At 37.1% G+C, this 16,581-nt stretch overlaps 1 protein-coding gene across 6 annotated transcripts in view; it reads left to right on the forward strand.

Moving 5' to 3' along the window:
* The window catches only part of col12a1a (collagen, type XII, alpha 1a), a 112,092-nt gene extending 95,953 nt beyond the window's left edge, over positions 1 to 16,139 (forward strand). For 4 of the 6 annotated variants that reach the window (XM_052145093.1, XM_052145097.1, XM_052145095.1 and 1 more), the window contains 15 exons: positions 415 to 570; positions 842 to 919; positions 2,489 to 2,575; positions 3,008 to 3,061; positions 3,652 to 3,747; positions 4,080 to 4,133; positions 5,252 to 5,305; positions 5,519 to 5,572; positions 6,965 to 7,036; positions 7,248 to 7,283; positions 7,549 to 7,615; positions 7,727 to 7,909; positions 9,501 to 9,578; positions 11,377 to 11,547; positions 15,313 to 16,139. In XM_052145093.1, coding sequence (XP_052001053.1) covers positions 415 to 570; positions 842 to 919; positions 2,489 to 2,575; positions 3,008 to 3,061; positions 3,652 to 3,747; positions 4,080 to 4,133; positions 5,252 to 5,305; positions 5,519 to 5,572; positions 6,965 to 7,036; positions 7,248 to 7,283; positions 7,549 to 7,615; positions 7,727 to 7,909; positions 9,501 to 9,578; positions 11,377 to 11,547; positions 15,313 to 15,461 — 1,389 coding nt within the window. In that variant the 3' untranslated portion in view covers positions 15,462 to 16,139. Of the gene's footprint in view, positions 1 to 414; positions 571 to 841; positions 920 to 2,488; positions 2,576 to 3,007; positions 3,062 to 3,651; positions 3,748 to 4,079; positions 4,134 to 5,251; positions 5,306 to 5,518; positions 5,573 to 6,964; positions 7,037 to 7,247; positions 7,284 to 7,548; positions 7,616 to 7,726; positions 7,910 to 9,500; positions 9,579 to 11,376; positions 11,548 to 14,442 lie in introns of all 6 variants that reach the window. The other 2 variants (XM_052145094.1, XM_052145096.1) reach the window with 2 other exon arrangements.
* The last annotated feature ends 442 nt before the right edge of the window (positions 16,140 to 16,581 follow it).

Raw genomic sequence — 16,581 nt, forward strand, 5'->3', positions numbered from 1 at the left:
TTTTTTTCCTGTTCAGACAACAAAAACCTAAATGAATTTAAGCCAGGCTAACAAATTTGAGTATGCAACCAGTATGCCCTTCCAGTATGCAATCATCCACAACACCCCAGGATTGTAGGACCAAATTTTGTGCGGACAAGCACCAATAATATTTTCTTTCGAAAATTACAAAATCTAGTTCTATATAAATATTAGACCATTACTGGCTGTAGAGTCAGTGTTCTTAGGGATGACGTGAGGATGGTTTTGGCTCGGATGAGTTTGACATACTTCTGTCAATCAGTTTTGTGAATCCCTTTCAAAGAGATGTATGAACCAAGCCAAGATGTCCAGATTACTGAGTGAGTAATGATTTAACTGATGGTTAGACACTATTACTGTAGTATTTTCACTAATGCCTTTTTATTTTTGCAGCTTCACATCTCAATTTCACCGAAAAATGTCAAACTGAACATTGACTGCCAAGAAGTGGCTGAAAAAGAGATCAAAGCGGCCAACAACATCTCCACTGATGGCTATGAAGTCCTTGGCAAAATGGCAAAGTCTGGCGGTTCAAAGAAGTCAACCACAGTAAGTACAAATTGCTCATTCTCTTTCCTAAAACAAAAGATCTAAACACAGCTAAACTATTATGAGCCTACCTTGCCGTTTCCTTTGTCCACTCGTATTCATTTAAGGTCTTTCACATCCTCCCACCCATTCATGCTTGAACTGATTCGATTCTGTCTGTGTTCTTTTTAAACACTTTGTTGGGTGCATGTAGTCATGCCTTTTCAAGGCCCACAGCTCAATGGAAGCCATCTGTAACATCCGTTTGTGTTCCCTTTTCCCCCTCTTTCAGTTCCAGCTCCAGATGTTTGATATTGTCTGCAGTTTGGGCTGGACAAGTCGTGACAAATGTTGTGATATTCCAGCAATGGTAAGGAGGGATTGTATATGGACTGTCATTTTAGGGGGTGGGCGTTCTCTGAGATTTTGTTTGCTGTCTAGTCAGACCGCTGAAGGCTTTCAGTAAAAGCACACTTAAAGTTGTATAACCCAAGCTGATAAAAAGATGTTTGTAATTAGAGCATGGGCAACTTCCTTCCCCTAAACACAGCTGTCAAGATCCAAGCAGTCGTGTTTCAATACGATTTCCCTTTCTCTGTGATTGCCCTTCCCCTTACTGTATCTTTGGACAGTCCCCCTGGAGCAATATGTCATGAAGTGTCTTCCTCTAAAGCGCTGAAAGAGCTCAGAGTTCAAAAGGTTAACTTTAAATCAAGCCTAGAGCCTACTTGTATTTCATGACACTCATCACAATGTGACCACAATCACATTGTGTGTGGGGAAAATACAAGCATAGTGTCCGAGTTACTTTTTAAATAAGTAACTTGCATTTTTTTAACCCTCTATTGCACAATGCCAGGGAACAAACCAATTTTCTATACTTTGCAAGCACATGATATAGGTAATATGGAAATTATATGGTTAAAACTAAAGGGATGACTTAAGCAACAACATGCTTTTTGTTGGTTAGAATATATCCTGGTGGTCGAAATTGAAAAAAATAAAAAAATAATAATAATATATGTTAGTAAAAAGACTTCATTTCAAAACATTTAGAATCATATTTTATATTATAAGAATATAAGTATTGTGACATCCACAAAAAGTATAGTCACTCATTTTCACTTCAAATATTTAAATACATTTATTTCCATTGTCACACAATGTTACCTCCAAGCAGCATACCTAAAATGATTATTTTTCTAAATTTGATTTTGACTTAGTAATGAGGTCCAATTACACAATAAAAAAGTAAATAAATAAAAAAATAAAATGTATACAATCATTTCATAATGTGTGCAATAGAGGGTTAATTTATTTGATTTGTATTTAATTTCATGTTAACGATTATATATTATTACATTTTACATTTCTTTATTATTACATGATTACATTATTATTGCTATTGATTTTTTTTCGCCCCAATTTGGAATGCGAAAGTAGGTCCTCGTGGTGGTGCGGTTACTCACCTAAATCCGGGTGGTGGAGGACAAGACTCAGTTGTCTCTGCTTCTGAGACCATCAATCTATGCATCTTATCATGTAGCTCGTTGTGCATGACACTGCGGAGACTCACAGCATGTGGAGGCTCATGCTGTTATTATTCTCCGCAATCCACGCACAACTTACCACATGCCCCATTGAGAGCGAGAACCGCTAATCTCGACCACAAGCAGGTTACCCCATGTGACTCTAACCTCCCTAGCAACCGGGCCAATTTGTTTGCTTAGGAGACCTGGCTGGAGTCACTCAGCACACCCTGAATTCAAACTCGCGACTCCAGGGGTGGTAGTCAGCATCAATACTCGCTGAGCTAGATTTTTTCTTAAAATATTTACAAACAAAGGCAACTGAAAACCTGTCTCTTCCCCACAACCTTAACTTTTCTGTGTTTAACAAATTCAGCATCTTCAGTTTTATCCCTGTTGTTGTTCTGTAGAGAGATGAAGCCAAATGTCCTGCTCTTCCTCACTCCTGCACATGTGCTCAGGACAGTGTTGGTCCTCCAGGCCCGGCTGGCCCTCAGGTAAGACCATTAGAGTCCCATGACATTTCCTCCATCTGTGAAGTCATCGAACTACCACTGCAAATCTATCCTCTTATGATAAAGAAGAAAAGGCCCAGAGTTCAGGGATGGCGGGCTGTTTTCCCCCCAAGCCCCAGGGCTGTAACTGCAGCCCTGCTCTTTACATTAAATACATGAATAGGATGATGGGGCCTCTTCTCTCTATGCTATTATGCATGGATTGTTCATCAGGGATTACCTATGGTTAACAGCACAGCATGAGCTCATGACTAGTGACTTATTCATGGACTTTAAGGGATGCACTTAAATGTGCCAACATTGAAACATTATTCCCTCTAGGGCTGTTTTGACAGTTTGGTTTATAAAATGATTAATACTGTGAAATCCTTTGAAATGCAATGTCTATACATACTGTTCTTTTTTTTTTCCCAGGGAGGTCCTGGTACAAAAGGCCCACGTGGTGAGAGAGGAGATTCTGGCCCAAAGGTAAGCTCCTCCTGCAATGACCTGCTGATCGATACCAAATGATCAGATATTGAAGTAGATATTGAACAGGCTCCTGCTACATGCCATCAGTGCATGTGTATTTCATTTATGTTCTCTAGCTACATGTTAATAGGTGACAACTTTTCTGTCAATATTCCCTAGAGATGAATGAATCGTTATGCCCTTAATCATGTTTTTTAATAAATACATTGAAAAAATACTGGACATAAAATTTGGCTTTTTTTCAGAATAATCGATTAATCGAAGAAATAATCGAAGATTAATTGATTATCAACATAATCGTTATGCCTTTAATAAATGTTTTTTAAATAAATAATTTTTATAAAATACTAGAACTAAAATAGTTCTTTTATCTGAATAATCGATTAATCGAAGAAATAATCGAAGAATAATTTATTTTTCAAAATAATCGTTAGATGTAGTCCTACTTGTCAATTTATTGCGTGTCCGTTTAGTATGAAAGGTCAATGCTCCCACGATTTGGGAAACCCTGCCCTTCAGCGAAAGTAAAAGAACATTAGCCTGTTGACCGAATTAAAGATTCTAAATAATTGTGTCTTTCTATCCAGGGTCCAATGGGCCAACGTGGCGAGCAGGGTCTGCCAGGGCAAATGGGACCACCTGGCCCACAGGGCCCCAATGGACTGTCTATTCCTGGTGAACCGGTAAGTAAAGGACAAAATTCTGTCCAGTGCTGTTTGTGCACTGCTGTCTTGTTCCCCGAATGTCTTTATTAGCATTTCTATTTTTCTTTCTTGGGCTGTTACATGCTGCAGGGATTATGAGCCTGGCTGGCTATAGTACTGTAATGTGTGGGTATGAATTATGATGAAAGCTTCAAACCCATTTATTTATTAGAGCCAGCAGTCACTCTGTCCCTCTCCCTGTAATCCACATACTGCCGAGATGTAAATTTCATGTTTGATGTTACAGAGGAATGAATGGGGCAGGTTTATAGCAGCAGTGTGAAAGCTTTCTTCATTTCTTCCATTTTCAGGGGCGGCCCGGACCTAAGGGAGACCCCGGTGACTCAGGTCTACCTGGACAGAGAGTAAGTGTTTTTTGTGTTTGAGCTGTTTTTTGAGTTCATGAAATCCAAGATGCCATTTTAGATTTTGGAGGTTGTCCATAAGGCAAGGTTTTTGCTTCTTGGGTTCAACAGCATTCAGGAAATGTGATATGTTTATCAGATAAACGGCTTTCAGTTTGGATTAATCCTCAAGTATTCATAATGAAATAGTTCCACACTTAACTTTTTTATATTTAATAAATTTACAATTGGCAGATTGAACTGATTTCCTCTCAAAATGTGGAGTTTTACAGTAGGGTTACAAAGTACATAGCAGTTAAAATGTTTGTTTAGATTAAAACAGCGTGGAATGATTTTTAATGGCACTTTCCTCAAATACGTTACAAAAAATGGCTTGGAACTCTTAAAAAGTTAAACAAAGTATCAGTGAAAGGAGATGATTAAACTTACATTAAATACAATATGAAGTGTTTTTTTCTATTTATTTTATATAAGGTTTTCCATTTTTACAACTTTGTTACCAACATTTTTGACTTTTCATCTGATTTTGGAATTATTAAACGATAATGATAATAATAATAATAATAATAATAATACAAATGCCAGAATGGGTAACAGTGTTGCCAGATAGACATTTTATTAGACATTGGCACCAAATGTTGTTTTTTTAATTACTGATAAACATATATTTTATATAATATTTTAAAATTGAATATCAATTGTATAGATTATGCCAAATGGATGGCACTGTTGTATGATAGATAACTGTTTATGTAGTTATTCAATTTGTACCCTTTTCATGGAAAGTGCCTAATACCTTCACATGACATCATTTTATTTTTGCAACTTTCAGAAACATACACTGCCAAAAACATGTTTGTACTTTATGCCTTAAGATGAAGATGCATCACTGACTACATTACATCAGGTTTATTTCCACATGAATTTGTGTACCTTAATTAGTAATACCTTTCTTCTTCTCCATGGAAAGGTTAAACGTAGTCATTCCCTGACAGTAAATGGAAATGCTCAGCTTTGATCCTCAAACAGCTAAATCGTTGTTTGATACATATAAAACACTGTTCAGTATTTTGAAACAACTACTTGTATGAGTCAATATTAATGATTTTTCTTAAAAGGGCCAAGTTGGTGCTGCAGGTCCTCTCGGCCCCATTGGACCTACTGGAGCGAGGGTAAGACAAGTTTTGCAATCTGAAAGAACAGTCATAGTTTTAACATCGAGTGCATGTTTTCAGCTGTAGTTGTTATCTAGGTTGTGTCTTGTCTGCTCAGACCAATTTAGTCTGTTGCAGTAGGCCCATTACAAGGGCATGTTTAGACATTCCCCCTGAAACTATTAGTTTGTCCATCTTCTACATTTCATGTCGGCATATGTTTTTGTTCAGGGTCCACCAGGAAATGAAGGCCCATCTGGACCAAGAGGTCCATCTGGACCAATGGTGTGTAATTTTTCTTTTAAATGTAAAGCAATTATCATTAGCCAGAAAAGTCACCATTAAGAACTGATTACAGATCAAATGTTATATAAATGAAGCGTTCATCCAATGTTATATTCTTCCTTTAGTTACCTCAACCTTGCCAACACTCACACATAAAACGATCAGCCACAACATAAAAACCACCTGCCTAATATTGTGAAGATTCCCCTCGTGCTGCCAAAACAGCACCAACCTGAGATTCTATTCTTCTCACCACAATTGTACAGAGTGGTTATCTGAGTTACTGAAGACTTTGTCAGTTCGAACCAGTCTGACCATTCTCTACTGACCTCTCTCATTAATCAACAATCATCCATAAGATTATCAGCAGTGCAGTGCATAAAATTAATCAGATATGGGTCAGGAGCTTCAGTTAATGTTCACATCAACCATCAGAAGGGGGAACAATGTGATCTCAGTGATTTGGACCGTGGCATGATTGTTGGTGCCAGATGGGCTGGTTTGAGTAATTCTGTCTGAGATTTTCACGCACAACAGTCTCTAGAATTTATTCTGAATGGTGCCAAAAACAAATAAAATCCAGTGAGCATCAGTTCTTGTTGATGAGAGAGGTCAACAGAGAATGTCCAGACTGGTTCAAACTGACAAAGTCTATGGTAACTCAGATAACCGCTCTGTACAATTGCGTTGAGAAGAATATCATGTCATAATGCAATTCTGAGATGCGGGTTGGTGCTGTTTTGGTGGCACGAGGAGGACCTACACAATATTAGGTAGGTGGTTTTAATGTTGTGGCTAATCGGTGTATATGTATAGAGTACAACAATATATCATATATATTATAAAATTAGGAAGAGATAATGCACAGTCATCTGGTTATTATTGCAAAATAAACAACTCCACACAATGTAGTGGATTATTTTGACATAATTACTGGCCGATTGTACATTATCCGGCTTATTAAATGACTAATTAACGAATAAATAAATGAATGGTCATAAAATATTTTTAGAGTTTTATTCTGTGAGGAAAAAGCTTTGCTGGAAATTGACTGTACCATCTCTCATGTCTAATAGGTTTGACTGTTGTACACTTTGGAGCTTTATTCATGATACACGAGCAGATCAAATTTGTCTGTAAATTGTTAGAAAAACGATTCTTAAGTAAATTGCCCCATTCAATTCAATGGGACAATTTACGCAAGAAAGCATTTACACACAAATTTGTTGTGCTAGTTTCATGAATAAGGCCCTATGTTTTTTAAGACCAAAAACTGACACAGTTTCGGTGTCAGTAAATATTTATAAACAGTAATGTTGTGAGTTCAAACTGTCAGGAACTGATGGTTAATTAAGCCTATTCGAGTAGTGATTACCATGTTTACATTTTTAGGGACCCCCAGGATCACCAGGGATGCCAGGAATCGAAGGAAAACCAGGAAAACCTGGAGACACTGGCTTCCCAGTATGTTTATGTTTAAGTGGTTTAAATAAAAAATAAAAAATGACTTTTTTCATATAAATGTATATATAGTATATGTAAAGAATAGCAAAGTTGATGATGAGTTATAGATACTGTATCTGCCATTGAAATATAGCATATCTACATACAAGCTACAGACCTGCTATTGCTTTTGTCTGTTTTCTGTCTTATCTTTCTCTCTTGTCAATCACAGGGAACTGTTGGCATAAAAGGAGAGAAGGGTGAAAGGGTAGGTGTCACTTTATCACAGGAATAACTCTGCAAACACCATTATTAAATTACAAATATCAAAGGCAAGCATTACTATTGCTTACACTTGAGATTAGGGATTGTCACTCACGTTTAAAATATAAACGATGCAAACAAAATCTGTATTTGGTGTGTTCTACATGTCTGCCCATGACCACCAAGGTGTGCAAGTTTTTTTTTTATTTGTTTGTTGGATTCAGAAAATGTAAAAATCTAGTTTATTCTCTTGTCTCTCTGATCTCCAGGGAGATACTGCATCACAGAATATGATGCGATCCGTAGCAAGACAAGTCTGTGAACAACTAGTCAACAGTAAGCAGCCTCATTCTTTGTTAATATGCTAGTGACGGCTTTAACACGTTTTTGCTTAAACCCACAATTTTCTCATTATGCTAATACAGAACATGCCTAATTTGCTTGTAGGACAAATGAGCAGAATTGATATGATGATGAACCAGATCCCCAGTAACTACAGGAGCAACAGTCCTGGTCCTGCTGGACCTCCAGGCCCTCCTGGCAACCAGGGATCTCGTGGAGAGCCAGGTCAGACTGGACCCAACGGTTTCCCAGGAAATCCAGGTTCGCAAGGACCTCCAGGGGAAAGAGGTTTGTGATTTCCACATTTAGGAAGAAATCTTTGTTATTAAGGATTATTAACCATGATGGCTTAAAATATAACTTTTTATTAGGTTGACACCATGCTGAGCAGAGTATCTAATGACAGAAATATGCTCTGCTGAGATTGCGGTGTAGGGATGATGTGGGAGGGTCAGTTAGAGCTATGTGACTCTGAAAATGTGTAAACTGGGCAGTGGTTTGGACTTTTGAGTTAAATTTTTGTTGATCTCCAAATCAAGAGCATTCATAGGCTCAATCATAATTCTTTTCAAGTTTCACTGTACTTTGTCTCCAAAATGGTAATATTTTAAAATAAAGATAGTCAATTCTTAATTTAAATAAAGAATGTTGTGCTATATAGACACCTTCATGGATGGAGGGCCAGTATGGCCAGTGCAAAAGTCATGCAACCTGACTTTCAAACCAAGCTGAACGCTTGTGTCCCCGAGCCTCAGAGCAAATAAAGTGCAAGCTGCTCACTTTGGACTCTGGGCCCTTTTGCGCATACAACTCATGCTGAACACTAGAACCCGTGGGCCCCTCTGTGAATAAAGGCTAGCTGATCACTAGGGTCCCTGAGCCCCTTAGCATATACTGTTGACACCAGGGTCACCAGGCCCCGCAATATGTCTATGGAATTATAGCTTGTCAGACAGCTACATTTTGATGAGCTAGTGGAAAGACATGTTGGGTACAATGGATCTAATACCCCCATGGGGTAAAACGCACTTTTATTTTCTCCCAAAACACAAATATCAACAAAACTACCACATGCTATATAAATATACCATGTTTTACACTCACTGAGAACTTTATTAGGAACACTATGATACTTATAAAATGCCTGATGTGGTCTTCTGCTGTTGTAGCCCATCCGCCTCAAGGTTTGGCATGTTGTGCATTCTGAGATGCAATTCTGCTCACTGCAATTGTACAGAGCGGTTATCTGCGTTACCATAGCCTTTCTGTCAGCTCGAACCAGTCTGGCCATTCTCTGTTGACCTCTACAAGGCAATTCTGTCGGTAGAACTGCCGCTCACTGGATGATTTTTGTTTTTGTCACCATTCTGAGTAAACTCTAGAGACTGTTGTACGTTAAAATCCCAGGATATCAGCAGTTACAGAAATACTCATACCAGCCTGTCTGGCACCAAAAATCATGCCACAATCTAAATCACTGAGATAATTTTTTTCCCCATTCTGATGGTTGATGTGAACATTAATTGAAACTCCTGACCCTTATCTGCGTGATTTTATGCACCGAACCTCTGCCACACGATTGCTGATTAGATAATCACATGAATAAGTAAGTGTACAGTTGTTTCTAATAAAGTGTTCAGTGAGGGTATGTAGGGTTGGTAGTTCAAACTTTTTTATTTGAATGCTATTGGAATTCAATATGACATATATGATATTTTGCCTAACCAAACACACAAATGTTGTTGTTGTTGAATTGGCCAATTTTTATTGTTCAATGTTCAATGTTCCGTCCACATCTGTATACTTTGTGTTCAGCATTTCTACCACTCAGTTCGATGGTTGCCATTTTAAAGTATTTATATTCCCCTCTGTATTTTAGGATTGCCCGGAGAGAAGGGTGAGAGAGGAAGTCCAGGCATTGGCACTCGGGGACAGAGAGGTTTATCTGGACCACCTGGTATGTCATTATGCAACCTTACTCCATCTAAGCTTAACTGGGCTAATTTTACTGCTAATTATATCCAGAGTTAGTGGGCACACACAATGATCAAGTTTCAGACGTAGCCTATCCAAAATCTCTTGATAAATGAACACCATTTCTGCTGATCGTTAACATATATTTAACAACAAAAAGTGGTCATTTCCATATCACAATGTTCCTCATTCTGAGAGGAACACTCAAGTATTTAAGCTTGATAGATGAACATAAACATCAAAATGATGAATAATCATGAAATGAATGGCCTTTTATGCAACTGCTGGCATTAGTTTTTCCAAAGTATCGGGTATGACTGTTTCCTCTAGTTTGATTGGACAAGATGGTTCCAAAAAGTGCCAACCTCTCATCAAACCGAGTTGTGAGTTGGGATTAAGATAACCTCAAATGTATTACAATTCAGCTGAAGGTTTTGCCTCAAAAGACCTATGACAAGTTATATACTTAGTTGAAACATTTATTCATGTGTTAGATATAAAGGAAAGCAGGGATTTTTCTGTGATAAATCAGAATCCAATATCAAATAATGGTTCTTCAGTGGTTCTTTGTGCTGCCCTAAATACATTAACAGCATTTTTAAAGATTTTGAAGAGTAGCCATGTGTGGGGAACAGATGGCATAAATAACGTCATAGGATGGAGCCCTACGTCATATCAACAAGTCAACACAGCAGAAAGAATTCAGCATTTCTGGGACTACAGCAAGAAAATGGAAAAACACAATGTACACTATAAACTATACCCATTTATATACACATATTTAGAACATCGACTACTGTCCCTTGTTCACTTATATACACTCAAGTACACTGGAGGAATCCCAGAGTTTAAGAGGAAAACCCCATTATTGCAGTGCAATTCCACTGCAGGTCATGATGGAAAGTTAAGTAAACAAACACAGCAACAACTCTGGAATACCTGAAAATAAAATAACAAAGCCTTCCTTGGATGTCATGTTTGTTATTTACACAAGCGTTGTGGTAAATTATGTTGCTATGAGGAAAGTTACTTTCCTGCTATGAGGAAAGAGACACATATATGGGAGCAAAGGGAATGTCGATAACACAGTTCATGTAGAAAAAAATTATCCAGTTATTAGGGAAAATTTGTTCAGACATGTTTAGGGTTTTGAGTACAACACCTCGATTCAGTCATCCAAGTGCACTACACATAAAGGATAATGAATTATCTGTGTCATGGTAACTAGAACAACAATCTGTTAAACACAATTCAGCATTTACTCTAGGGGACATTTTGGCCTTTATGTTGCTTAACCTACGTTGTCAACATATTTAATTGCTATACAATGTGCTAGTGCAAAACCAAAGTCCCAGGAGCCAGGCTATCGCTGAAAACTTGAAAGAAGTGGAATGTATCCTTCATAAGAACGATGCCAAGACCACTTTAGAATGAATCAGACTAAGGTTGTATTTGTACAGTAGGAGGAAGTTTGCGGTGACTCACTGTTTGGGGGAGTGCTTTCTGCGGAGGCTTCATTGGCAACACATGTACTGACATCGTAGTGTACAAGAGTGAGAGTCGAGGGACAACATTCCAGTTTGGTTTGTACAGTCTAGACAGAAAGGGGTTTGGGGAAGGGTCGGCAAAAGAGTTTCTCCTTCTTCCTTTTAATTAAGCAGTCAAAATATTTAAATTACTGTGTTAAAATCAGATTTCCCCCTCTGTATCAAGCTGAAACTTCGAAGTGATGTCAAGAATTTTTTCTTTTCTTTTACACTTCCTTTGCTTTCTTTTTCTAGGGCCACCAGGGCAGTCCCAAATAGGGCCCCCTGGTCCCACAGGCTCATCTGGGCCTAATGGCCCACCAGGGCGGCAGGGTTCCCCTGGCATCCGAGGACCACCTGGACCTCCTGGATATTGTGATTCCTCTCAGTGTGTAGGCATTCCCTACAATGGACAAGGATACCCAGGTATGCACATAAGGTTTAGAATAAGGTCTTAAGCTCTGTTCCAAAACCTATTGAGCCACCCTGCTGTCTGGAAGGGCAGTTGCCTTTTAAAACAGCATCTTAAAGACACTTTTTCACTATCTTCAACCTCCAGATACAACTATAACATTTCAACCCTATTGGTACATTTTCTGTGTAATGTTATTTTATAACATTATAAACATTATATAAATGACATAACAAATTACACTTTAAACAACTTTACAGCTGAAATATGTGAGTGCTTTTATCAAAGTGAATAATGTGTGCTTCAATAAAATGATAAGCTGCTGCCTTTAAACCCTCTAAAAATCGGCCCCATTGACCTCTATTGCAAGTGCCTCACCGTAAACTTGATTTTGCACCTTTTTTTTTTATTTGATTTTCAACAAAAAGAGGGACAAGTCAGTTTTTTTATCAAGATTATGCCACTATTGCTGTTGATTAAGCTTAACTTGTATTGCACCTGGAATTAATTAAAAAAATTTTGTTTATATTTAGTTTTAATTACAGATGCCTTTTGTGACATATTTGCAATGCAAATGACCATTTCTGACTTCCTCATTCATAAGCATTTAATCTACTGATCTAGCAGGAATTAAGAATAAAGTGAAGTACAAAACCACTGATGTCACTGCACTCATAGTCTTGTTCGGCGGTCGTATACTGTCTAAGCGAAATATTTAAATGCATCCAAAACTCAAAACGGATTGGAGAATTTTGCATCTCCTGATTTTCGGAACTCCATTAGACTCTCCATTTGAAATTAATGACTTTGGGTATATCTAGGGTTGCCACCCATCCCATAAAATACAGGATTTTCCTGTACCGAATTAATATGGGACACGATTTGTCCAGTATTTAAGCTAGTTGGATAGCGTCAAGGCGAAATTGTTCCAGATCGCTGATTTAACATTGATATAAGTTGGAAATTTTGCCTATGGTGGGCAAGGGGTTGTCTGAAATGTCTAAACATTTAGCTAAAAATGTGCAAATCCCATAATTGGGATGTTGACGTATATCCAGAGCATCGAGCGGGGTTGGTTCCCTACTCACTAGGCTGCACACTCTGCATTTCGAAAGCGGTGGTAATGCTGTACAGAACTAATGATCAAATACTTACAACACTGAAATAAGAATCCATGCAGGACTTTAAAAGCTATGAAATATTGAAAGTAGGCATTAATAAAGCATGATCTTGCTTTGGTTTATATTTCAGCATTATATATAATATAATTATATATATCCCCCCTTGTGGGACATTTTCACATTTGCACCATAATAATTACAAGAAATGTTTCCAAACCTCTCTTCTTATTGACAAATTCACCAAGATCTGACAAGAGCCCATAAAGGGATAGTTCACCCAAAAATTACAATTCTCATTATTTACTCACCCTCATGCCACCCCAGATGTGTATGACTTTCTTTCATCTGCTGAACTCAAATTAAGGTTTTTAGAAGAATTTCTCAGCTCTGTAGGTCCTTACAATGCAAGTGAATGGATGGCAGCATTTTAAAGCTCAACAAAATAAAAATAAAAAAAGTCAGCATAAAAGTAATCCATAAGACTCAGTATCAGTTTCTTCAGAATCGATGTGATAGGTGTGGATGAGAAACAGAGAAACGGATCACCTTAACATTCTTCTTCTTGTGTTTTTGGTGATTCACATTATTCTCTGCATATCACCCCCTGCTATGCAGGGAGAAGAATGTCTTTCTCATCCACACCTATCATATCACTTCTGAAGATCTGGAGTCGTATGGATTACTTTTATGCTGCCTTTATGTGCTTTTTGGAGCATTAATATTTTGGCCAACAGAGCTGAAATATTCTTCTAAAAATCTTAATTGGTGTTCTGCAGAAGAAAGGAAGTCATACATATCTGGGATGGCATGAGTAAATGATGAGAGAATTTTAATTTTTGGTGAACTATCTCTTTAAAGTGATAGCTCAGCCATAATTTGATATTCTGTTATCATTTCCCTACCCTCATGTTGTTCCAAACCCATGTGAGCCTTTGTATTATGTGGAACACAAAATGTGTTAGAAAGAATGTTAGGGACTGACAGTATCAGTCACCATACACTTTCAAAATATGGAGGAAAAAAATCACTGAAAATAAAAGGTGACCAAGCCTAACATTCTGTCTAATATCTCCTTATTGTGTTGCATTGAAGAAATGAAGTTATATGGGTTTGGAACAACATGATGGTGAATGACAGAATTTCCACTAATAATAATAATCATTCTGAAATACATGTTAAATGTGTATTATGTAATGGAATATAGGGGAGTAAATGTCCATCATGTAATTTGAGTACTACTTGAGTACTCTTTTAAACTGATACTTTCTTACTCAAGTAATTATTTATGTTAGTACTTTTACTTCTACTTGATTAATCTTTTTAAAGTAATTGTACTTTTACTTGAGTACAGATTTTGGCTACTCTACCCACCTCTGATAAATAGTTCTTCTCATACAAAATGCAGAGACTTGACAAACATCCGATTCCAAAAGAGTTTGACGTTAGCATGTTGCGATACTCTCATAAGCATAAAAATAAATAGCACACACAATTATTGGGTTGAATAGTATTTTTAGCAAGTGTATTTATATTTTATATTTCTCTCAACTTGTCAACCATGCGATGCATCCTTAGAATTTGGCCAAAACAAGGTATCCTAGAATGCAGCATAGTGTCTTAAAATGTGGTTTTGGTAGGCAGCTCACTAGATTTTGGAACAGATCTTTAAAAAAAACAAAAAAAAACTAATTGGTAAAGAACTGCATGTTATAATTTCTTTTACACTACAGGAAGTAGTTAATCATTTTGCCACTGAGAAGAACTAACACAATCTTTAACCCATTTCAGGTTTTGCATAGTATGCTATGTAGACTGCCTGATTCCTTACACAGAGATTAGCACACACGCTCATGAGCTAATAAGGATAACCACCATGGATATGATTGCTGAATATTTGCTGGCCAACTCTTAAAATCAATCAAACCAAAGAAAGGACTGGACTGCCACTAACACCAGCTGAGCGCTACTATATCATACTGGAGACACTGTGGCCTGTTTGCATCTAGAACTTAAACTGCAGAACAGCAAGAGAGAACTTCCATTTGCCGACAACGCATGTGAAACTACTAACATAATGGCCATTTTTTTAACAGTGTTCAACAGTGGTAGCTCTGTATGAGGGTTAGTTGACTGTAACTAAACTAATTGTGCCTTGTAAATGTTTATCGGTGACATGATCGGCTAAAATAGGTTAACAGCAGTCACCAAGCTTGCGCCTGATAACTTGCTTCTTGCTGACCGCTGACATAACCTGTTTTATTTTTTTTAAACACCTTTATTGTTGTATGCAGCCAATGCTCAGGTCAAAAATATAGCATGTGCCATTTGTATATGCAACCATAATGTTTTTGGTACATTTGCAGAGTGCTGTGTTACAAACTTTTCTTTATTATTTTGTATTGTGATTTATATATTTGTGTGATACCTCAGAGAGATTAGTGCAAGTGTGTTAACTTCAATTGTCCCCAAATAATAATTTGTATACATTTATGTTAGATTAGCGATAGTTGTGGACAGCTACAGAATGGGGTTAACATTGACATTTTTGTATTACTTTTTTACGACTTAATCAAGATTACATTACACTATGTATAACTGAAGTTATGACATGTCGGAACCGAAAAGCACATGCTCAGCTGGCCAAATAATATTTCCAAGCAGGCCCCTACCAACCTGGACCTGAAACCTACGTAGTGCCCATACCAGCCGAGCCGTCAGAAGATACCGAGACACGATCACCAAGTTTAAGAAACCAGCGTGGAAAAAGATCGCTATCATCACAGGAAGCTGAAAGAATAGAAACATAAAGTGAAGTGGAGGAACCGTTCAGTTGTATCTTCTGTAGTGTACAAAACCTAGCCTCAAGCCTCATTCATATGCAAATGTTGAAATAAGGCTGATATTCAACCCTCGTTTCCTTTTAAGAAACCTGTGTGCTTGTTAATGGTTCCAAATTGTGTCTTTGCTTGTAACATAACTGCATTTTGTATTTGTAAGAAACTCAAGTTCAGTATCCCAATCACAGAATATGCAATGGAAATGAAGACCTATTAATAATTAAGAACGGAATCCTCACACATTAGAAAGTTTGAAAGTGTAAACGTGTTTGTTGCACTGCAATTTTATGTGCTATGTCTTCTCTCTCATGGAAAATGGCAAATGGTTCCACTTCCTTTAAATCTTGTTAAACCGGACTTTTGTTTTGTTATCCTAAACTGAATATTTATCTGTTGTATACGAACTCAGACCAAAGGATGAATTGCATGCCTGTGTTGTATATTTAGTAAGGACGTTTACATTCAGAATATAGTTGTTTTTTCCAATGCTATCAGTTTCAAATGCAGTTGGAATTTGATGCAAGACTATGGAAAAAGAATAGCTTCTTTCATGTTTAAATTGCACATTGTGAATTCCACAGCCTTGTTTTCTTATTTATTTCTGAATCAGAAGAGGCATTTTTCAATAAAACTACTGAAAATGTTTAATTGCTCTTGTGATCTTTCTTTGGGGAACATGTAAGAATAACATCATAAGGTTTGGGTAATTTATCATGAAATATGTTCTTGTCTAGGATCAGAATAAATGTTCTGTTAGGTAACAAAGTTCATGGTGCTATAACTAGGGAATAAACACACTTCAGATGACCTCTATTAAGCAGCGGATCTTGTAATTATAAGGAAAACATTAAAAGGAAAGGACTTCCAATGCAATGTTTGTGCAAATGCCTTAGCATTTATTAAAGCTATAGTTTAGACAAAAATTTTTACCCCCATGTCATAAAACTATCGTATGACTTAAAAAAAGAAAATAATAATAATTTAATATACAGAGTAGTCTTTTATGCTTTTATACGCTGTATTTTTGTCAGCTTTAATTCAATATAAATTATTTCATTGAAAAAAAAAATATTCAAAACTTTCTTCTTTC

Source organism: Xyrauchen texanus, chromosome 16 (genome assembly GCF_025860055.1).
Source record: "Xyrauchen texanus isolate HMW12.3.18 chromosome 16, RBS_HiC_50CHRs, whole genome shotgun sequence".
In the NCBI taxonomy this organism is placed as follows: domain Eukaryota; kingdom Metazoa; phylum Chordata; class Actinopteri; order Cypriniformes; family Catostomidae; genus Xyrauchen; species Xyrauchen texanus.